Source organism: Salmo trutta, chromosome 23, assembly GCF_901001165.1.
Source record: "Salmo trutta chromosome 23, fSalTru1.1, whole genome shotgun sequence".
Taxonomy (NCBI): domain Eukaryota; kingdom Metazoa; phylum Chordata; class Actinopteri; order Salmoniformes; family Salmonidae; genus Salmo; species Salmo trutta.
Window position 1 is genome coordinate 11,606,079 of NC_042979.1, and position 23,752 is coordinate 11,629,830.

Genomic DNA, 23,752 nt, shown 5'->3' on the forward strand with positions numbered 1-23,752 from the left:
AACTTTAGGGTTCATGTGAAGTGCTGCCAAGTTGTCAGCCTGGCTTTAAACAACAACTCTATCTGATAGGAGCTATACTTCCCAGCACAGGGACCTGTGAAATGCTTCCAACTTGCCACTTTCTAAATCGTGTTACTCTTTTGGCGTCATTGCACTCTATCCTAAATCTCAAGCCTCTTTCAGCAGTAAATCTAATTTGGTAAAAGCTTTACGGTGCTGCTTTTCCAAGAAAGAAGTCCACACGGTTAAATTAGTTAGAGCTTAAAAATATCATTCTTTGCGACATGCTTTCTGCATTTAAGTGTTCAGAGTGTGCTGTTCAGTGTGAGTTGAAGTGTCCACTAGAATGGTTCTGATGATTGTGTCATTGTGGTAGCGATCTAATGACGTTCTCTCTCACCTTGCTGGCCTTCAGAATGTTGATGTGTTCCTCGTAGACGGTGTCTCTGTTCTTCTCCAGGAAGCCATCACACTGGTACTCAACCTGCCAAGGGGGGGGGAACAGAGGTATATATAACAGACTGCACTTCACAGCCAAATACACTGACAACTAAATGAGCAAACATTTAATCAACTATGGTAATTATGTACAATAGGGACTGAGGGTTGTTTGTTCAAATCCCAGGTGGCCCATACAGTCCTGCAGTTGTGTCCCACAGCAATGCACTTACAGTAACCGTAGCCAAACATCCAGCTGTACATTGAATAATTTAAAGCATGTGGCAGTTTAAACAGAAGCATTTACTGAGCATGGGAGAAAAAAAAAAAATGAACCAGATTAGCAAACATTCTGTTTATTTATAAAAAGTCAGATGTAAAATAACATGAGTGCAGGTATTGTTTGGAAAGAAATCCCTCTGTCAGTCAGTCTATCATCCTTCCTTTCTGTCTGTCCATCAGAAGCCCCAGCCTCCAGGCAGTCTGGTGTCGCACTTCACCCCTGCTCTCTCCTCTTACTCACAGATAGGGTTGCAGGCTGTTCTAATTTCACAACTGGCGCGAGAGAGGAAGAACAGTGAGTGAATGCAGATCCTTCTCCTGTTCACTTGAAGAGTTAGACGAAGAGAAACACCCCCAAGGGAATCGGTTTAATACCATCTTAACCGAGGTAGAGCTGGGGAAATCCTACCTACATTAACAGGACTCTCTCGTCCCACTCTAACCACTCACATCCCGAGCTTTTCACGGAAATTACCACGGTAAATAAAAGGACATTGCTACAGCTGCCTGCCTATCATCTGTTTACATGACCCACATTAGGCATCAGACACACAGGCAGTCCTTTCTATTTAGTGCCAGCTCCTCTGCGTAGGAGCGCTGCTCTTTGAGTTAATTAGAGCTTGTGTATGTGTCATAAGGAGGAGGGGTGACATTGCAGGGCCAATGAGATCACACACAATAATACTAACACACAAAGCCTCTCTGATGAGTCATCCTGGGATAATCATATTGGCTCTTTTCAGGCAAAGCCCCTGCAATGAGGATGATTCATGTCAGGTCCTTTAAAAGTCCTTTGAATAGCACAATTTGTAGATGCTCCCAATTATTGTGCCAGGCATACTGAAGCAGTTTGGTTTAAACACACGACCATGCTTAAAGGACTGTAACAACACCCCTAGCATCAGGTCAATTTTAACCTAACTGAAGAGCCATGCGTACAGGTACTTTTCATGTGAAACATGTCTCTAGGCTGGATCTACCCACCTTATCAGCAAAGTGAATGATAATGAAAGATATGTTGGACATCCGTGGTTTCTGGAAATGGACGCTGCTTGAAAGGCGATCGTACAGCTTCTGGCACCAGTTCTGATCGGTCCCTTTGGGCACCTGTAGCAGCAGCAGGTGAAGGGGAATAAAGGAGAAATATTATATAAAAGCATGAAGGCAACCAGAACTTTCTATCCAGGTTAGCTGTGCTCAGAATAACAATTACTTTGAGGTTGTTCCAAATGATCGTCAATAACTTCAAAAGGGCTGTGGGATGAGGATGAGTGAAATAAATAAGTCATCTGTTTTGTTGCAAAGTCCTTAACTCGGATAATAATCTGGATGCAGGCAGGGGAAACAGACGCAGGCCACGCTGTGCACCTATGAATGCAGGATGAATCCCATTAACTGAGACCAGAGGTTTAAAAACGCAGGGATCAGCAGCGTGTTCCACTCTGCTCCCTCCAGACCAAAACACAGAAGATTGTTCAACACCTGTGACTGCTCAAGTGCATTCAGCATTAAAACTCCTCCAGTAGCCAATTGTTCATATACACTTCCCCGCTAATGCGTCCCAAAAAGAGAAGTTAAGAACTACTGGAGCAAGGACAGAATTGAGGACTAAAGATGAATGTATTATGTATGTAAGACCGGGTACTCCACCTTGCACTCCTCATCCAGCAGGTCCAGGATGCCCAGCTTGGCCTCGATGAGGTCGATACACGGCTGGTTGTCATAGAAGTCGATGAGCGTCCAGGGGATCTGCTCCTTCATGTACTCCTCCTGCTCCAGCTTGAACACATGCTGAGGACGCACAGTAGGTTATCAGTTAGACTAAGTTCTGAATTATTTAACTTGAAAACATTCGTGTTGAGTCATGAGGTTAACAGCCAGAAGTTCTCAGGTCTCCTCTACACAACATTGGAATATAAGGTAGGTAGCTACACTGAGTGTACAATACATTAGGAACACCATCCTAATATTGAGTTGCACCCCCTTTTGCCCTCAGAGCTGCCTCAATTCGTCAGGGGCATGTATACTCCAGTTGTGTGAAGTTGGCTGGATGTCCTTTGGGTGGTGGACCATTTTTGATACATACTGAAAGCTGTTGAGCGTGAAAAGAACTGCAACACTTTAACACACTCAAACCGGTGCGCCTGGCACCTACTACCATACCCCGTTCAAAGGCACTTAACTATTTTGTCTTGCCCATTCACCCTCTGAATGGCACACATACACAATCCATGTCTCAAGGCTTAAAAATCCTTCTTTAACCTGTCTCCTCCCTTTCATCGACACTGATTGAAGTGGATTTAACAGGTAACATCAATAAGGGATCATATCGTTCACCTTCGATTCACCTGGTCAGTCTATGCCATGGAAAGAGCAGGTGTTCTTAATGTTTTGTACACTCAGTGTATATTATAAATATAAGACTTAAACTCACTTGATTGAACTGCTGCTGCAGTTTCTCATTGGCGTAGTTGATGCAGAACTGCTCGAAGCTGTTTATCTCAAAGGTCTCAAATCTGTTCAGATGAAGAGAAAACAGTCACATATTTGGAGAGTCGGAAAGCCTCTGGTGTATTTTCATCCTGTGTTTTAGACAGTGATTCTACGCCTAGAGGAAAACTAAATAGTAAATAATGTATTGTGTAATTTTGGAGTCACTTTTATTCTAAATAAGAAGATGTTTCTAAACACTTCTACATTAATGTGGATGCTACCATGATTACTGATAATCTTGAATGAATCGTGAATAATGATGAGCGAGAAAGTTAGATGCACAAATATCATATCCCCCCAGAAATGCAAAATTGTAATAATCTGAAACGCAACCAACTCAAACAGCAAATGCATACAGCAAATTTGTAGAGTCACAAGCTTGATGTTGTCATAGCGTGCTATGAATATGGGACCAAATACTTAACTTTTTACCACTTCTTCTCTGGGCAAGGTGGGACGTGACCGTCCCACACTATTCAACAGCCAGTGAAATAACATGGCGTGAAATACAAAACAGCAAAAAAATCAATTTCAATTTCTCAAACATACGACTATTTTACACCATTTTAAAAGATACACTTCTCCTTAATGTAACCACATTGTCCGATTTCAAAAAGGCTTTACAGCGAAAGAAAAACATTAGATTATGTTAGGAGAGTACAAAGACAAAAATAACCACACAGCCATTTTCCAAGCAAGGATATATGTCACAAAAACCCAAACACAGCTAAATGAAGCACTAACCTTTGACGATCTTCATCAGATGACACTCCTAGGACATCATGTTACAAACATGTATGTTTTGTTCGATAAAGTTCATATCCAAAAAGTTATCCAAGTTTATATCCAAAAACAGCATTTTACATTGGCGTGTGATGTTCAGAAAATGTATTCCCACCAAAATTTCCGGTGAATGACCACATCAATTTACAAAAATACTCATCATAAAACGTTGACAAAATACATAACAATTATTTTAAGAATTATAGATACAGTACTCCTTTATGCAACCGCTGTGTCAGATTTTAAAAAAGCTTTTCGGCAAAAGCACATTTTTCATAGCTCGCCATCAAAGCAAGCTATACAGACAACCGGCAAGTTCTGGGGTCACCTAAACTCAGAATTAGTATTATAAATATTCTCTTACCTTTGCTGATCTTCGTCAGAATGCACTCCCAGGACTGCTAGTTCCACAAGAAATGTTGTTTTTGTTCGAAATAATCCATATTTATGTCCAAATACCTCCGTTTTGTTCGTGCGTTCAGGTCACTATCCAAAGGCATAACGTGCGAGCGCAATTCGAGACACGAAAAGTCAAAATGTTCCATTACCGTTAGTAGAAGCATGTCAAACGTTGTTTAAAATCAATCTTTATGGTATTTTTAACGTAAAAATGCGATAATATTCCAACCGGACAATAGCGTATTCATTCAAGAAGAAAAATAAGGAAAGGCGCGCTCGCGGGATCGCGCATTACCAATCCCTTTGTCCCCAGGGAGTCCACTCATTGACTGAGCTACTATTCTCTGCCCGGTTACAGGATGAAAAAACTTTCTGAAGGCTTTTGACAGCCAATGGAAGCCTTAGGAAGTGCAACGTGACCCCACAGACACTGTAGTTTCGATAGGGATTAGAAAGAAGAACTACAATTCTCAGATCTCCCACATCCTGGTTGAATTTTTCTCAGGTTTTTGCCTGCCATATGAGTTCTGTAATACTCACAAGACACCATTCAAACAGTTTTAGAAACTTCAGAGTGTTTTCTATCCAAATCTACTAATAATATGCATATTCTAGTTTCTGGGCCAGAGTAGTAACCAGTTTAATTTGGGTACGTTTTTCATCCGGCCGTGAAAATACTGCTCCCTACACTTTAAGAAGTTAATACACATACGTGAATTCGTCCCAATACTATGTACAAAAAGTGCTGTAATTTCTAAACGGTTGACCCGATTTGGATGAAGATACCCTCAAATTAAAGCGGACAGTCTGCACTTTAACCTCATAGTACAATTTCAAATCCAAAGTGCTGGAGTACAGAGACAAAACAACGACAGAAATGTCCCTTATATTTTGAGCTTGCGTGTCAAACTCATTCCACAGAGGGCTGAGTGTCTGCGTGTTTTCACTCCTCCCTTACACTTGATTAATAAATGAATGTCACTAATTAGTAAAGCACTCCCCTCACCTGGTTGTCTAGGTCTTAAAAAGAAACTGCAGAAACTAGGCCCTCCATGGAATGATTAGACTTTCCATCACAATACAGTAATTGAGTACATTGACGATGATGATGTGGCTCAGTTGGTAGAGCATGGCGCTTGCAATGCTACGGTTGTGGGTTCGATTCCCACAGGGGACCAGTACGAAATAGTATGAAAATGTATCCACTCACTTCTTTAAGTTGCTCTGGATAAGACTGTCTACTAAAATGGAAAAGGAATGAATAGACCATTTCAGTTTTCACATAGAAGTTGCGTTTGCAAAGTATTTCAAGAAACTGGAAAACATGACAAACAGTGAATCAAGCAAGTATTTTATATTCCACAAGTATTATCATATTAACTGTTTTGTACAGATAATTGTCAGACTCAAGTTACAAATACACCCCCCCCCTGCTGTATGTGTTATTATTTGGGCTCTCTACTGTAGCTCAGCATCTTTCCCCTCCCAGCACCAGGCCAGGCTGCCAGTTTCATCAATAATCTAACCCGCAGAAGAGAACCAATTAAGCCCTCAGTCAAACAGGGCCATGAAGAAGAAAAGCACAGCTCCCCCAATTCAATATGGTTCCATCCTCCATCTACTGTAATGAATAGAGGCACTTAAAAACACAGGGGATGGAGGTATTTGGCTGTAGACACGCAGAGCGCTCACACACACAGATGCGTATGTGGCAGTGTCTACAGACAATCACGGATTATAAAGGGAAAACCAGGCACGTCGCGGACACCGACGTCTTGCTTCCAGACAAGCTAAACACCTTCACCCGCTTTGAGGATAACAGTGCCATCGACGTGGCCAGCTGCCAAGGACTGTGGGCTCTCGTTCTCCGTGTCCGACGTCAGTAAGGCGTGCTCACCCTCGCAAGGCTGCCGGCCCAGACGGCATCCCTAGCCGCGTCCTCAGAGCATGCGCAGACATATTCAATCTCTCCCTATCCGAGTCTGCTGTCCCCACTTGCTTCAATATGTCCACCATTGTTCCTGTACCCAAGATAACAACGGTAACTGAACTAAGTGACTATCGCTCCGTGGCACTCACTTCTGTCATCATGAAGTGCTTTGAGAGTCTAGTTAAGGATCATATCACCTCTACCTTACATAACAACCAAGACCAAGGGGAGGTATAGTCCGCATCCGGCCAGCCGGGCACTTCAATCCGGCCCGCGAGACATAAGAAATATATATATTTTTTGCCTCTTCAACATTAGGAGGCTGAAGAAATTAGCCTTGGCCCCTAAGGCCCTCCGAAACCTTTACAGATGCACAATTGAGAGCATCCTATCGGGCTGTATCACCGCCTGGTATGGCAACTGCACCGCCCGCAAGTGCAGGGCTCTCCAGAGGGTGGTGCGGTCTGCCCAACGCATCACAGGGGGCAAACTACCTGCCCTCCAAGACACCTACAGCACCCGATGTCACAGGAAGGTCAAAAAGATCATCAAGGACAACAACCACCTGAGCCACGGCCTGTTCACCCCGCTATTATCCAGAAGGCGAGGTCAGTACAGGTGCATCAAAGCTGTGATAGAAGCTGCTTTTCAGTCTCAAGGTAGACTGTTAAATATCCATCACTTGCCATCTACCACCTAGTTACTCAACCCTGCACCTTCGAGACTGCTGCCCTATATACATAGACATGGAATCACTGGTCACTTTAATAATGGAACACCAGTCACTTTAATAATGTTTACATACTGCTTTACTCATTTCATATGTATATACTGTATTCTATTCTACTGTATTTTAGTCAATGCCACTCCGACATTGCTCGTCCTAATATTTATATATTTCTTAATTCCATTATTTTACTTTTAGATTTGTGTGTATTGTTGTGAATTGTTAGATTTCACTAAACCGTTGGAGCTAGGAACACAAGCGTTTCGCTACAGCAGCAATAACATCCGCTAAATATGTGCATGTGACCAACAACATTTGATTTGATTTGCGCGTCTCCAGACCGGAAGGCACAGATAAAGAGTAGTTATGAAATCGACTCATCAAATATCATGCTTCTCCGTGCCTTAGTACAGAAAACATTGTGTGACAGACCTGCGAGGGAAAATGAGAAATGTGGGGCTGATGTCACAGTGTGTTAACTTACTGCCCGCCTGAGACGCTTTAACCATTCACCACGGCTGAGATTACACTCCTGAAATAAGACTTCTATTGCTGGCATGAAAACCGGTTCTCACCACACAGCCAAGTTTCTCTCACAGTCCAAACTAACCCAGTGTTGAGGTTTGTTTTCGGAGGTTCTGGGGAGCACAGGTGGGCAGTCTTACCCATAGATATCCAGAACACCGATGAAGGAGTGTTGTTTGGAGGACGTGTGTAGAGACTTGTTGACGTGCTCCACAATCCAGTCAAACATGTGTGCGTAGATGTGTTTGGCGAGCGCGTCGCGGGCATTAGCCGCCTGTTTGCGGGACATGTTCTTGACGTAGGTCTCTGACGTGGTGACCAGCTTCCTGTGACATAGCCAGTGTTCCATCTGCTCCAGCTCCACCCCCAGCAACCGGCAGAAGTGCGTCAAGTGAGGGTCGTTCCTCTACAAACACACACAGATTTAATCAATAAATTAGGTATAGAGAATATATACGGTTTGAGGCTGTGATGTGGAACTATAAACTCAAACAGAATTAAGCTGGATAAGGCTGGATAGTGACATACTGATATGTGGCAGGAGTCTCCGTCTCTCTCCGAGCAGATCTCCACGTTTCCCAAATGCAGGATGGAAGCTATGATTCTGAAGATGCTGCTTTGATTGCTCTCCTTAACACCTGCAAAAACAACCACAGTAAGGTAAATATTGTTCCATCGGGAGATTGAAAAAAAGAACAAAAACCCAGTCAGTCTTTATGGCCAAGATACATAAACCCTTGGTTCTGAGCCTGTTCGAATGTAGCGGTGTTAACGTCTTAGAATGTGCCCATGCAGTCAGACCGTTACCCAGTAGTGTAAAAGCTTCCTTCGTCTTCTTGAAGTCCTCGGCATCATTCACCCCCTCAATGAAGATGTTCTCTCCTTGCGATGTGAAGATGAAGTCTTCCGCACTGGCTTTAAGATGAATGCAGAGATAAATGTATTAGAAAAGTGTTCTTACTTGAACGTCCTCACAGACGACACGTACTACTCTCTGAATGTAGTTTGAAGAACTGTGCTCCAGTAAACATGACATAAAAATAATGATTGCTGTTATGCAGTTGCTTCCTTAACAGAAACGTAGTTGAATATCGGCTCGGTCTGCGACACTTACTCAAGGCTAGGTCTTTGAACTCCGGGAAGCTAGCAGAGGCACACAGCTGGTAGAAGATGTGGTAATTCCTCTCATCCTCTGCCTAAAAAGCAGAAATACACCACACTTAACTCTTTATCAATAATATATTCTTAAGAATGAAAGACTTTTGTTAGATCATGAGTTCCCCCAGGCTGCAATTTAATATTGTATTAATTTCTGTAAAGTACTTAGATACGTTTATTTTGATATTTGATTGGCTGGGAAAAAAACCTGTCAAGCTAGGGCCTAATCAAATGCTTGTTTAAATGAAGGAAAGTAAACGTGAAGGGAAGCATGGACTTAGTAAGTAGTAATACAGAGTTTCATCCCAGACTGCGTACCTGGAACACCACCCTTGACTTCTCCAGCAGATACGTGCGCATGTTGGCTCCTATTATGTGATAACGCCTGTCAAAACCAATCTGGATGTACTTCCCGAAACGACTGCTGTTGTCATTGCGAGTGGTTTTCGCATTTCCAATAGCCTGAAAAGAGAAGCAGAGGGGTGGAGAAAAAAAAAAAAGTGTGAGAGTTTCAGAGATCAAAAAAAAAAAAATCAGAACCACTGTAAAATATATTTAAACTCGGCAAAAAAAGAAACATCCTCTCACCGTCAGCTGCGTTTATTTTCAGCAAACTTAACATGTGTAAATATTTGTATGAACATAACAAGATTCAACAACAGACAGGGGGGGGGGGTCAAAATCAAAAAGTAACAGTCAGTATCTGGGGTGGCCACCAGCTGCATTAAGTACTGCAGTACATCTCCTCCTCATGGATTGCAACAGATTTGCCAGTTCTTGCTGTGAGATGTTACCCCATCTTCCACCAAGGCACCTGCAAGTTCCCGGACATTTCTGGGGGGGGAATGGCCCTAGCCCTCACCCTCCGATCCAACAGGTCCCAGACGTGCTCAATGGGATTGAGATACGGACTCTTCTCTGGCCATGGCAGAACACTGACAATCCTCTCTTGCAGGAAATCACGCACAGAACGAGCAGTATGGCTGGAGGCATTGTCATGCTGGAGGGTCATGTCAGGATGAGCCTGCAGGAAGGGTACCACATGGGGGAGGAGGATGTCTTCCCTGTAACGCACAGCATTGAGATTGCCTGCAATGACGACAAGCTCAGTCTGTTGATGCTGTGACACACCGCCCCAGACCATGACGGACCCTCCACCTCGATCCCGCTCCAGAGTACAGGCCTCGGTGTAACGCTCATTCCGTCGACGATAAACGCGAATCCGACCATCACCCCCGGTGAGACAAAACCCCGACTCGTCAGTGAAGAGCACTTTTTGCCAGGCCTGTCTGGTCCAGCGACGGTGGGTTTGTACCCATAGGCAGCGTTGTTGCTGGTGATGTCTGGTGTGGACCTGCCTTACAACAGGCCTACAAGCCCTCAGTCCAGCCTCTCTCAGCCTATTGCGGACAGTCTGAGCACTAATGGAGGGATTGTGCGTTCCTGGTGTAACTCGGGCAGTTGTTGCCATCCTGTACCTGTCCCGCAGGTGTGATGTTCAGATGCACCGATCCTGTTGTTTCACATGATCTGCCACTGCGAGGACGATCAGCTGTCCATCCTGTCTCCCTGTAGCGCTGTCTTAGGCGTCTCACAGTACGGACATTGCAATGTATTGCCCTGGCCACATCTGCAGTCCTCATGCCTCCTTGCAGCATGCCTAAGGCACGTTCACGCAGATGAGCAGGGACCCTGGGCATCTATCTTTTGGTGTTTTTCAGAGTCAGTAGAAAGGCCTCTTTAGTGTCCTAAGTTTTCATAACTGTGACCTTAATTGCCTACCGTCTGTAAGCTGTTAGTGTCTTAACGACCGTTCAACAGGTGCATGTTCATGAATTGTTTATGGTTCATTGAACAAGCATGGGAAACAGTGTTTAAACCCTTTACAATGAAGATCTGTGAAGTTATTTGGATTTTTACAAATTACCTTTGAAAGACAGGGTCATGAAAAAGGGCAGTTTCTTTTTTTGCTGAGTTTATATCTTCTGAAATTGTGATTCATGCCACTCAAAAAAACTTGAGCTTCTCCTTGCTGCTCGTAATGTGCCTTGACAGTTGTAAAGCTCCTAATTTTGAGTTGTGTCATCTGCCAAGATGGGGATTGTGCCCAACTGGCCTGTTTCTTCACTCTCACTGATCTAGCTGAGGTGAGGCTGATAATGGCCTCAGAGATAGCAGCTTCTCCTAGTTGTATCTTTCCAGGCATGCTGTGAGACTTTGCTGTTAATGGACTACTGGTGTGTTTAGCTTCCCCACCTACAGTTTACAAAATGATTCCCCATAAGAATACTGTGCTGTAAACTCTACAAAGTTACAGCTGAGTTCATAAAACTTTCAGGGCATAGAAAAAGTAAAACATGATGACGTTTTCACTAGAACCCATCTAAGCAGGTAAATAAAATATTACTTGGTTGTCCAGAAGATACGTGTCATCTCCAAAAAGGCACAAATCATATTATGTAACCCATATATTCCCGGATCGACTTCCTTTACTAGGATGCCATACTGCTGGGCTGGCCTACAGTATGGGACCAGCAGCCCATCCCCAGTTCCCCTCCTCACCTCCATGATGGGGCTGGAGGCCAGCACTTTCTCCTCAACGTTGGTGTCGTTGGCCGACCCTCCCACAGTGGCGAAGAACCGCATGGCGTACTTAGCAGAGACTGTCTTCCCTGCCCCCGACTCCCCACTAACTATGATGGATTGGTTCCTCTCATCTCTACAGGAAGAGAAAGACATTTGGAACATAAAAAAAGGAGGTAACTGACCTGAGCTGCATTAATGGGCCACGTCTACAGTTACACAACGCTCATTTTCTCTACATCACTGGAGTTGCCAGGACTACCCAGCAGTGGGCATGCACAGTATGTAGGCAGTGGACATGGCATTTATTGTCCTTTGCTCTACAGAGAAGAGCAGCATTGATGAGGTTGACAGTTAATGTGGACCGGAGCACTGTTATTATCCACCCACATCTTCCATTGAAGACACTGTTTATCTCTGTGGCAACTCATTATTTAGTCCCACACCAACACGATTTACATTTTAGTCATTTAGCAGATGCTCTTATCGAGAGTGCATTCATTTACATTTCATACTTTTTCCCCCTCATACTGGTCCCCTGTGGGAATTGAACCCACGACCCTGGCGTTGCAAGCGCCACGCTCTACCAACTGAGCCACACACTAACAAAATGACATATCAAACCGGATGAGGAGCCTAATCAGGTGCTTGCTACGCAGCTCCATGTTCCACACAGTAACAACTCAATTGCTTCCCAAAGCAGACTAATATATAGAATGTGGTTATTAATTGGCAACTCTTCCAGGTCTAACACATTAAACAGTATCCAGATCCTGTGTTGTACCCGTTTAGCTGTACCCTGAGGCTCATCCAGTACCTGGCCATCTGCTTGTATGCCTCCTCAGCAACAGCAAAGATGTGTGGGTCCATGTCTCCCATGTTCTGCCCGCTGTAGGCATTGATGACCTCCTCTCCATAGATCTGAAGCTGGTCATAGGGGTTGATGGCCACCAGTACGATACCTATAGAGGAAGGAGGGAAGGGAGGACAGAGAAAATAGTATGGCCAGTCAGTGAGACTCAGTGATTGTTGTGGGTGTGTATTTGTGTCTCTCCGGGGGCTGCAACGTGCATGCCCCGCCCAGCTGAGGATCTCAGCCATCTATTTCCTGTGTTTGAGGAGTGCAAAATCCACTTGGTCACTTGCTGGATTGATTGCTTTCATTTCACTGGTGACTCTTTCCCACTATTGCTTGTGCCATTCGTTTCCCCCCCCGTTAATGTAACGACCGCGGAAACGTTTGTAATGACCTGTCAAAACACACTCCGGTAATGGCTGAAATGGGCTCAATAGAATACACTGGCTTTCCGTTGCAACGATAAGAGCGCTTCGTAAGGGATTTAACGGCACGTCTTCGACAGTTACAGCCCAAGAAAGAGAACAAAGATAAAAGGTATTTCGATGGGTGTTAGTTTTTTTGTCCAATTTGAGAAAAAAAAGTAATGATTTAATACAGTTGAAATATTTACTAATTAAATGCGCTGAAATGAAAGCAACTTCTGAAAATGAACACTTGGATTAGTGACATTATGTCTGATCTCACAAACAACGTAAAATATGTTTGGATGGGTGTAATCTAGACACACTTGTCGAATTATGCAAGAGAAGGTGACAACAACAGTAAGGAGTAACCTAGAGACAGAGCAAGTTATTGGTGGTTGCAGCCCTGCTCCACCCTTTTATATTCATTTATTCATGAATGCAGATACACCCAGCAGACTGTATATGCAAATGAGGCAACATATTTTCAAAGTATTTAAGAGACACCTGATACATTAAGAAAATGTATGAGAAAGTAAATATCTGAATTCCCACCAAAATACCTTAAGTCCATTAATTGTATGTGCATCTACATTTTAGTCATTTAGCAGACACTCTTATCCAGAGTGACTTACAGTTAGTGCATTCACATTAAGATATGTTGTTGTTCCACCTAGCTATCACAGATAATAATAATAATTAGACAATCCTATCATACAGTACAATATGCTACTGTGGGTAAAAACACATTGTTAACAGCCCTTTGTATTTTTCCTGCTATACCTTTGATAGGCAAATACTATCAAAACATATCACAACATCCATATTACCAGAGGAATGTAGTAGGCTCACCCAAGTTTGCACTGGCAGGGTTACCATGGGGACAGATTTCCCTAATTAAAACATGATGGTGATATCGATGCACAGTGTAGGATCAACAGACAAATATTGTCTTTGCTCATTCCCCTTCGTCTGCTTTGTTTAGGGCACATTCCACACATGGCAACAGCTCACTCATTGTCTGTTTAAGTCAATGGAACCCTAGTTGATTGGGGAATTGGGACAGGTTTGTAAAAGTTGGGACAAGACAACCATTAAAAAGGTAAATGAAAGCCTCGACCCTACATGGTGTAAAATAAGCTAGCTACCATAGTAAACGTAGGAGGAATTTGCAGCACAAGGTCAGGCCAAGGGCTTTGCTAAGAGACCCTATACAGACCATTCTGGTTACTATAAGTGGCGCTGTCAGAGCAGGTGGTACAGTATAGAGACTTACCGCAGTATGTGTAGATGTGGTTGGGCTCGAGGAAGCGCACTTTGAGGTTGTGCAGGACAGCAGGCTCGTGTAGGTAGCTGAGCGCTGTGAGGTCATTCTCCCCCACCAGGATATCAGGGTTCCGGAGGAAGGGAAGAGGGTTGTCTTTGGGTCCGATGCGGTATTCCAACGGCTGGGACAGGAGGGGTTCAAGCAAAAACAGTCAATACAACTAAAAAAAAAACATTAAAAGCAAAGTATTTGCAACTGTGCACCTGGTTTGAGGGTATGAGGACTCCCTTTATCAGTCGAAATCATATTGCAAGACAGTTCATAACTACACATGTTAAAGGATATATAGATTTGGTGGCTTCTAGGTGTTTATGAATCATTCCTGTATCACGTAGAGATTGTGATCATGAGTAGGTATGTAGGGGAATATACTGCTGCTGCACAAAGCGATAATATCATCATCTGCTGATTCATTCAAAATATTCTTGGCACAGCGCATTGTTATTTAATAACTGTATCTTGTACCCTCAGGGCTTGCATCTCTCACTTCAAAAAATATGATTAATGATTCATGGCACCAAAAAGTTTCTGAATGTGCGTGGGCGCACACACACATTAACTGCTTTAATGAGGACATGTACAAATGTACATGAGCACGACAAAATAGACCAAAGCATATTGAGTCCTTAGGCAAGGGCTATATATAAAAAAATAAAAAATGGCCTGATCCAGTGGGGGGGGTAGATTACCGATTCATCTTCAAGTTTGAGGTGCAGGATAGGCTCTCCCTCCTTGTAGTCCTTGATGATCTCTGCAGCTCTCCATACATCCTCTGGGTCTGGGATCCACACCCGAGTGTACTGCAACACAAAAACACATACAAATAGATTTCATTCAACTCATCAATTACTTTGAATGTTGTTTGCACATTTAGAGAGCATTCCTCCCCCACTTGCCCATGTTCATAGACGGTGTGTATTTATTGTCAACTCAAACATACTGTCAATCCATAAAAAGCGACTGAACTGCTGAATGCTCGAGAGATGTCCAATTGATATGACAGCTCAAAGATGTTGCGATGCGTTATTGTTTCAACAAAAGCTGAAAATAAGTGTCAATAGGTTGACGATGTGCCAGTGTTGAGGTAATTGTGTTTGTGACACATCCCGCTTTGAGATATCCTAGGTAGGCCCATAGTGAGGCGAAAATGCAGATTGATCATTTCCGAGGGCACATTTGTTTGCTAATCTTACTTCTTATATAAACCTAGCCCTACCTTTTTGATTGACTCACTTAGAATCACAAAAATTTACTTCAAGATGGGATGCCATTAACGGCAAAACTAAGTCATATCCTAAAAGAGACCGTCAACAAATGTTTCCATCTTCCAAAAATGATTAACAGTTCCTTTGACGATAAATGAGTAACTTTACGGGACGAATAGAACAAATTATTATGAGAGAAGTTTGGCCTGATGTTGAAGATAAAAGGTTGTGAAGGAGAAGGGCTTGACCCTCGACAAGATCACCATCAGATTCCATCAACCATCTCCCTCTACCTTCATCTGATCAAGCCATAAACTGACCATCTCCATCTTTGGAGGATGCATGCACTCAAAGACTTGGCCTCTATTGGTTGGCCTAGCTAACTATAGCTAGGCTACGCACGACATAGCCTATTGCTTGATTGTTTTTTTGTTGTTGCTTTTGAAGCGCTTTGAGATTTTTCTGTTATGAAAAGTGCTATAAAAGCTTAATAAATTATTATTATTATTGTCAGGAGAGTGGGAGTGATAACTCACTGTGAATAATTATACAAACCATTAGCTGGTCCTCCGCTGCTAATTGCATTTTGAAATTACAACTATTAGTTAAAATAAATAGGGGCAGGAGGAATAAAAATAAAAATAAAAACATGAAATGAGGCATTGTCAATTTCATTCAGGATCAGAACAATAATTTTTGTTTACAAAAAAATCCCTGCTGAACAAACATTGAGCATATCATTTTATGAAGGAGTTCAATGCAAGAGTTTTATTCGCTAATTAATAATTAATTGACTAGTCCATTTCTCAGCACATCGGCCGAGGTTTCACTTCACTGACAGTTAGGCCTATAACGACCGCACCACAGATGCAAACGTTTGCACCACAGAACAAAGGACAAGCAGTTTATTTTTTGTGTTCTTGAGGGCAAAAAGAAAAGCCAGACAAATGATCCAAACACAGTCCTCCTGACCTGCCATTCCTTCACAGGCACAAAACAGCCTAACAATGCACTGCTACGAGGTAATAGGAAGTAGGTGGGGCAAACGGCAGACAAAGGAGAAGGCTAAACTAAACTACTGTATGCAGTACAATCACTGTTGAGATGTTTCAGCTCTTTAAAAGCATGACCATATTTTCTCTGACAGAGATAAGCCCGGCTAAGCTGCAGACCTTAGAAACACAGTACAGTAGAGTAGCAGCCTAACCTCAGACAGCTAAACTACATAGAGTTCACTGTGGGTGATCAACCACCAGTCATTTTCTATTAAAAAGGTATCTTTACCTTGACTCAAGTATGACAAAATTGGGTACCTTTTCCACTACTGCACAGGGGTGAAAGTAAGGCGGTCTGGTACGGCGTCCTGGGCAAAATAAATAGTGGGGCTACGCCGTACCGGTAAAACCTGGGCCGATCACAACAACTAAAACATCAAGAAAACTGTAGGCTGTACCACCATTATTTATCATTACCGTGCGTCAGAGGCATGAAAAAGCGAATGGACTTGAAAGTGGGCGATAGCCTATGTTCCAAAACGCAACGTGGTTCGACAAGAACACGGAAATGTGCCAAGGCAGAGATGAGTGGCCACACCGAGAAGCACGCGGACAGCAGTGGAGCCATTCATTCTGGCCTAATGACAATCACCAAATGTCATGACACGTTTTGGTGTTTTGTGTCACAGATGTGTCTTTCCATTCACAACTGTTTGGAGGATGTAAATATGTTGTGGGTGGATGAACGTGCGCGGGTAGCCTAGTAAAGGAGCCCTTTGAAGTGATTGTTTGACAAGCAGAGGAAAACATCATGGCTGGTTGTGTTTATGCCACTATGAAGCTCATTGACAAATCTTTATGACTAGGCCCACTCTGGTTTGACATTGGAGAAATATGCATATTCCTCTGTCCATCCTTCACTGAAAGCTCTATTTTTCATTATCCATCTTTCTTTTCAGAGCGACATTCTCTTGATTGCAAGACATTTTTCCCCAATCAACGCACAAAGAGATATAAAAAAACAATTTAATAGAGACGTTGGTGGTTTTATCAGTGTAATCAGATTGAAAATATGAGGATATGTTATTGAACTGATTATATAGCCAACTAACCAGACGTGTTAAACATTGTGTTTAATGTGTAACATAGGCCTATGAATTGGGCTGCTATTACGCTCTGTTCCGCTGACTATTAGCTGAGAAAATGATTTGCCCTAGGCCAAACCTATTGCCAACCCGTGCTGTACACTATTCCAGTTTAGCGAGGATGGGGTAGATTTTTTGTCTCGCCTAGGGCGGCAGAAAGTCCAAGGCCAGGCCTGTTAAGCTCATACATTTTCTGGGTGCACAGGCATGCACACATAGGGAGGTCCCATACCAGGAAGAAATTAATTCTACTTTCACCCCAATATATACACAGTTTATGTACATAAAAGCAGCAGATAGCAGCTAGATGCATGTCAATTTGATGCTAGGAGAGGAAGAAAGCCAAAACAAAAAGGGTTGCTGATAGGGGTGGTCATAAAGCAGCAACATCCCTCCAGTGCAGAACTTTTTCTCCTTCATATCACCCCAGAGAAACACTACAGAGAGAGAGAGATGAGGAAACTTTTCGGAAAATAACTACACCTGAAAATGTTCCAACTCATTTCCTCCATTCGGCCACATTGGCATTATATTCATTAGAAAAGGTAAGTGGATGGAATAATTTGTAGACCATGGTTCACATTTCTGCAGCAGACTGAATTAACGCAGTTTGTCAGGGGTAATAGAGTTTATGCAGTGCTCAGCCCTACGGAGCTGTGTAACTCTGCGTCTAAGTCAAGTGGATTTTCCACAGCTGAGCTCTGCGTGCCTCAAATGGAGAACAAACTCTCTGCGCGACCTTCTCAACTTCATAGGACACTTAACAAGTTGTCGGTGTTCACTGTTACCAGAGGGCCCAGCTATCTCAGATCGGTACATCATGATGTCTCTCAGCCTGATATCAGAACAGTGAGGGGAGTCAGACGACACTCTTCCCCCATGAGGTTGAACCTAACATTTACCTCAGTCACAGAGGGCCCGTTCATATTTCAACAACAACAAGCACACCTCCCAACCAAGTCGCGGGTCTGTAGAAATGCATTATAGAGAAGACACCCACTGACGCCAAGTCCTCGTTACTCATGCTCTGACTGAGAGGCTGAATTTTGAGCGTTGTCTCCCCCCGGGCAACTGAGAGTCACAGCGTATTACGACAGGCGAGATGACAGCAGCGCTTTTTAATCCGCTTTAATAAGGAGGCAGCGGGCGGGCTGGCAGATAACTGGGCGGGAGATGTAGCGATACAAAATAACCTTGCGTAGTGCTGCAAACCGACCGTGCTATCACTAATATTACCCACGTGTCAGCCAGGGTCACCTGGGCTTTGACTCTGGGAACACTTGAAGACAGTTTATCTCCTAGTCTGAAACGTTCTCTCACAACCCCAGGGAAGATCTTATTGTACTGTGAGTGCCTGCCATTCTGTTTTGCAGCTTACAGTTGGAGGAAATAGTCTGGCTCATTTGACCTGATCAGTACCTTATTTATGACTAACCTATTAGGTCACATAGGGCCTTGTTCAAAACCATTGCACAACAGAGCCAGCAACCTCACTCACCACCAGTCCATTTAGACGTGGGACATTAAAAAAAACGATTCACGCGCTGACTTTTACGGAGATCGACGACAGGTCACAAAGGCGCTTTCATTTCGCTCCCGATTGCAAGCCTACGCTCGTGGGTTACAATGCTTCTCCTCTGCTCAGAGTTCTTCTTTACAAGTACAGAGACCTTTGTGCACTTGTCAAGTATCCAGCAGAGCTATGCCAATGTGTGATCGTTCTTTTAGCACGGAAATAAAAAGGACGGTGAGTGAGTCATCCTTCCACCAAATCGCAGACTATCACAGCAGTCCGGTCAGGTGTGACTCTACGTTACTGTAGTTCATCATCATCATCATCATCATCATCATCATCCTCATCCTGTGGCGACACATCAGAGAAGGAAATAAACAAAGGCTTTTCTCTGGATCCCACTGAGCAACTCCCACGCTGCTGATATCACATGCTGACACATTTTCATTGGTTAGCTACATGTAAATCAGTTACTTAACATCTCCAGGGAAGAAATCAATAGGGGGAAACATGAGAGAGAGCGAAGGATGGACCTAAGGAAGGAGAGACAGAGGGAGAAATGTTTAATCAATGCAAGATGTTTGTAAGCATTGCTGACATCCCGACACTTCTCCAATGAATCCATATTAACAAAACGATCGAGGAAATTTTTGGCACAACCGTAGGCATATAATGCAAGAGGAATCCTCACTACTCTTTTCACACACTGCTGTTTCTTCATATTTGAGAGGCTGATTGAATGTCAAGATCAAGAACAGATCAAAGATTTGGAACGGAAATGGCAACTGTGCTGTGCCATTTCCAAAGGTTGCGTTTGAAATGGCAGCATTCATTATTAGCCTAATTGAATTACTATGCATGTCCTGGGGTTGTATCCACAAAGCGTCTCAGAAAAGGTCCTAGGAATCTTGTTAAAACCGGTTAAGACTAAAAAGAACTCCCAGCTCAGAGTGGGTTTTAGGATGATGTTCAACTCAAATCTCAGCTGGTAATCGCGACAGTTTGAGGTACCGCAAAGGAAAGATCGCGTCATCGCTAATTGACATTGTTGCAAATTATGGAGAATAACCGATGGCGATGAGGCGTCACCAGCTGTGAACTCTATAGCATGCCTCAGACAGCCACAGTGAATGTGACTCAACATCAAAATGTTGCAAAGATAATACGTTTGATATTTTTGCCTGACACGATCACTTTGTCTACTCTCAAATCTTGCCTAATATGTTGGTATGCATAACTGTCTTTTTAACAATTCTGATATGTTCAATAATGTGAAAGGCATATTGCACTGAATCATACAGTACGATGGTTGATAAAAGCCAACTTTTTATCATTTTAGGCTACCGTTATGTCAACACACTCGTCACTCCCGTTTTTGGCCCCATAGGCATCAAGTCCCTTGCTGATAATGTTGCATAAAATGTTTGGAAGGTCTATCATTTTCACCAAACACAATCAAAGTTAACATAGGCCTTGGATGCCTTCAATAGTCCAACTTATAAGCATGGCCAATTTAGGCATCTTTTTCAACAACGTGATATTGCGCTTCAAAGGGATAACTTGAAATAATATGATGTAGGTTAATGGAATAATCGAAAGAGAAATGTGATTATTTATTCGCCTAGAGGTTCTAAGTATTTAGGCATATCATGTGAAATAGACATCATGGTGAAATCATTGTCAAAAGCACAGGAGAAACTGCTGCATGAAGGCCTAGGTTATTTATGGATTGATTATACAGGAATACATATTGAACAAAAATATGAATGCAACATGTAAAGTGTTGGTCCCATGTTTCATGAGCTGAAATAAAAGATCCCAGAAATGTTCCACATGCACAAAAAGCTTATTTCTCTCAAATGTTGTGCCCAAATTTGTTTACACCCCTGTTAGTGAGCATTTCTCCTTTGTCAAGATAATCCATCCACCTGAATAAACAGCATGATCATTACACAGGTGCACCTTGTGCTGGGGACAATAAAAGGCCACTCCAAAATGTGCAGTTGCGGGAGCGTGCGATTGGCATGCTGACTGCAGGAATGTCCACCAGAGCCATTGCCAGAGAATTGAATGTTAATTGGTGTACCATAAACCACATCAAACGTCGTTTTTAATTTTTTTATTTGTCAGTACGTCCAACCGGTCTCACAACCGGAAGACCACATGTAACCACGCTATCCCAGGACCTCCACATCCAGCTTCTTCAGCTGCGGGATCGTCTGAGACCAGCCACCCGGACAACTAATGAAACTGTGGGTTTGCACAACCGAAGAATTTCTGCATAAACTGTCAGAAACTGTCTCAGGGAAGCTCATCTGTGTGCTCGTCGTCCTCACCAGGGTCTTGACCTGACTGCAGTTTGGCATCATAACCGACTTAAGTGGGAAAATGCTCACCGGCACGGCGGAGAAGTGTGCTCTTCACGGATGAATCCCGGTTTCAACTGTACAGATGGTGTCGTGTGGGCGAGCGGTTTTCTCATGTCAACGTTGAGAACAGAGTGCCCCATGGTGGCGGTGGGGTTACGGTATGAGCAGTCATAAGCTACGGACAATGAACACAACTGCATTTTATCAATGGTAATTTGAATGCAAAGAAACCGTGACGAGATCCTGAGGTTCATTGTCGTGCCATTCATCCGCCATCATCACCTCATGTTTCAGCATGATAATGCACAGTCCCATGTTGCAAGGATCTGTACACAATTCCTGGAAGCTGAAAACATGTTCCAGTTATTCCACGACCTGCATACTCGCCAGACATATCACCCATTGAGCATGTTTGGCATGCTGTGGATTAACATGCACAGCAGCATGTTGTGCACAGATCCTTACCACCAATATCCAGCTACTTCGCACAGCCATTGAAGAGTGGGACAACATTCCACAGGCCACAATCAACAGCCTGATCAACTCTATGAGAAGGAGATGTGTCACGCTGCATGAAGCAAATGGTGGTCACACCAGATACCGACTGGTTTTCTGATCCACACCCCTACTTTTTGTTGTTGTTTTTTTTTAAGTTATCTGTGACCAACACATGCATATCTGTATTCCCAGTAATTTTTTATTTGACCTTTATTTAACTAGGCAAGTCAGTTAAGAACAAATTCTTATTTTCAATGACGGCCTGTCGTTCTGCCTTGTTCAGGGGCAGAACGACAGATTTCTTGTCAGCTCAGGGGTTCGGTATTGCAACCTTTCGGTTACTAGCCCAACGCTCTAACCACTAGGCTACGTGCCGCCTTCAGGTGAAATGCATAGATTAGGGCCTAATGAATTTATTTCAATTGACTGATTTCCTTATATGAACTGTAACTCAGTAAAGTCTTAGAAATTGTTGCATGTTGTGTTTACATTTTTGTTCAGTGTGTGTGTGTGTGTGTGTGTGTGTGTGTGTGTGTGTGTGTGTGTGTGTGTGTGTGTATATATATATATATAAAAATCCAAATCAATTGCCTGTATATGGCGTGGGAAGCATTAACTCACTGCCTTTTAGGACATCTCATGAGGTCTCCTAAATAATCTGTCGACTAGGTAGGACTCTTATGACTAAAAGAGGCTTCATGCATAGCTTTTAGTTTTACCCATAAGAGTAGGCGTAAAATGTCTATATTGTCAGGACCAATTTTCTAGTCTGAGACGCGTTATGGATACGGCCCCTGCTCTGATACTGTTTGAATGAAAAGCTTAGTCTCCATGACGTTATTTCTTAAAAATGACAACGTGGCTGGGATATAGCCCATATTTTGTATCCCATGGCTAAAAACAGAGGAATTCAGCATCATACGTGTATTACTACGCCTAAGTCTGCACTCAGGCTTGTGGGCAAACTTCCAATAAGTCTTCATCTTTACTGGGTCTTTGATGTCTGAAATCCTTTTGCCAAAACCCCATGCAGTGGAAGTAAGCCAATTTTCCATGAAATTGGATAAACAATATCTAAGTGGATAAATAATCGCAAAGAAGTACTGAAGCATCCCATCTCAATGTCACTCATTGATGCATTTGACTTACTTCAGTATTACCATGCCTATGAATCTCCTAATTAAAATCACACTTATCTCTGTATCACTGAATTGCAAGAATCCACCAATACACGGTCTTGAGTGACTACAGTGCCCCTACACAGTAGACTATCTACACATGCATTTAGAGAAGAGAATAATTCATTTATAAATAGCAAGGATTTTGACAAAGTGCCACTGAACTGGCCATTTGATTATCCTAAAGATTGGATGATGGGACCAAGCGGGAACTTTTGGACCATGTGATTGTAAACAGAGCATAAACATACAGTAAACAGAGTTTGCTGCCATTTTTCCTGGCTCTGCGGGTTTGGGTCGAGCCAGCCTAGCGCTCTACTTAGCCCCTCACCTGGAGCGTGTGTGAGATCCAGATTGACACAATGGGGACATGATTCAGAGTTCAGAGACTCTCTCAGCCCACTACAGGATGGGATATTGGATGGATCAGAGGAGATGACCCATCAGGCCCAGAGCTCCAGGTTACAGACCCTTTCAAAGGACAACAGGGTATTTCAGTGGCACACCGGAGTCACTTCACTTTGATCCTGACAAGATGCTTTATACGCTCTGCTTCATTGGCTTCCACTACGGGCATCACTGATGGCTTCAAAAGATTACTTTTCTAAGCACAATCTAACCTACTCACTGTACTATTTGTTGAATGGTTAGGCTATTTGTTCAAAATTGTGGGGGGCACCGAAGTTTCCTGAAGGAGGGAGGGGGGGGGGTGTCACGGGACCTTCCTTGATATGAGTGGTAATTATATTAAAAAATTGTAACAAATTCAGGATTGTATGAACCGATCTATAATAACGCATAACTCTGTGGAACAAGCAGTAAAATGGCAGTGATCGACGCGACTGATGCACATGGGAATATCTTTGGTTTGTCTCTATGACATTCAGAAGCTGAGCTAACATGCTGACCAGACATGTCGCGTGCGCGAGCGTCGCAAAATACAT

General features: G+C 43.2%; 1 protein-coding gene across 2 annotated transcripts in view; it reads right to left on the reverse strand.

Moving 5' to 3' along the window:
* Window positions 1-23,752, reverse strand: part of myo5b (myosin VB) — an 82,252-nt gene that overhangs the window by 31,932 nt on the left and 26,568 nt on the right. For both annotated transcript variants that reach the window (XM_029708941.1, XM_029708942.1), the window contains exons 2-14: window positions 14,595-14,705; window positions 13,855-14,026; window positions 12,136-12,280; window positions 11,298-11,454; window positions 9,054-9,197; window positions 8,692-8,773; window positions 8,385-8,492; window positions 8,106-8,215; window positions 7,718-7,983; window positions 3,155-3,236; window positions 2,371-2,511; window positions 1,705-1,827; window positions 401-484 (exon numbers count right to left, since the gene is read on the reverse strand). In XM_029708941.1, the coding sequence (XP_029564801.1) occupies window positions 401-484; window positions 1,705-1,827; window positions 2,371-2,511; window positions 3,155-3,236; window positions 7,718-7,983; window positions 8,106-8,215; window positions 8,385-8,492; window positions 8,692-8,773; window positions 9,054-9,197; window positions 11,298-11,454; window positions 12,136-12,280; window positions 13,855-14,026; window positions 14,595-14,705 (1,725 nt within the window). The remainder of the gene's footprint in view (window positions 1-400; window positions 485-1,704; window positions 1,828-2,370; window positions 2,512-3,154; window positions 3,237-7,717; window positions 7,984-8,105; window positions 8,216-8,384; window positions 8,493-8,691; window positions 8,774-9,053; window positions 9,198-11,297; window positions 11,455-12,135; window positions 12,281-13,854; window positions 14,027-14,594; window positions 14,706-23,752) is intronic.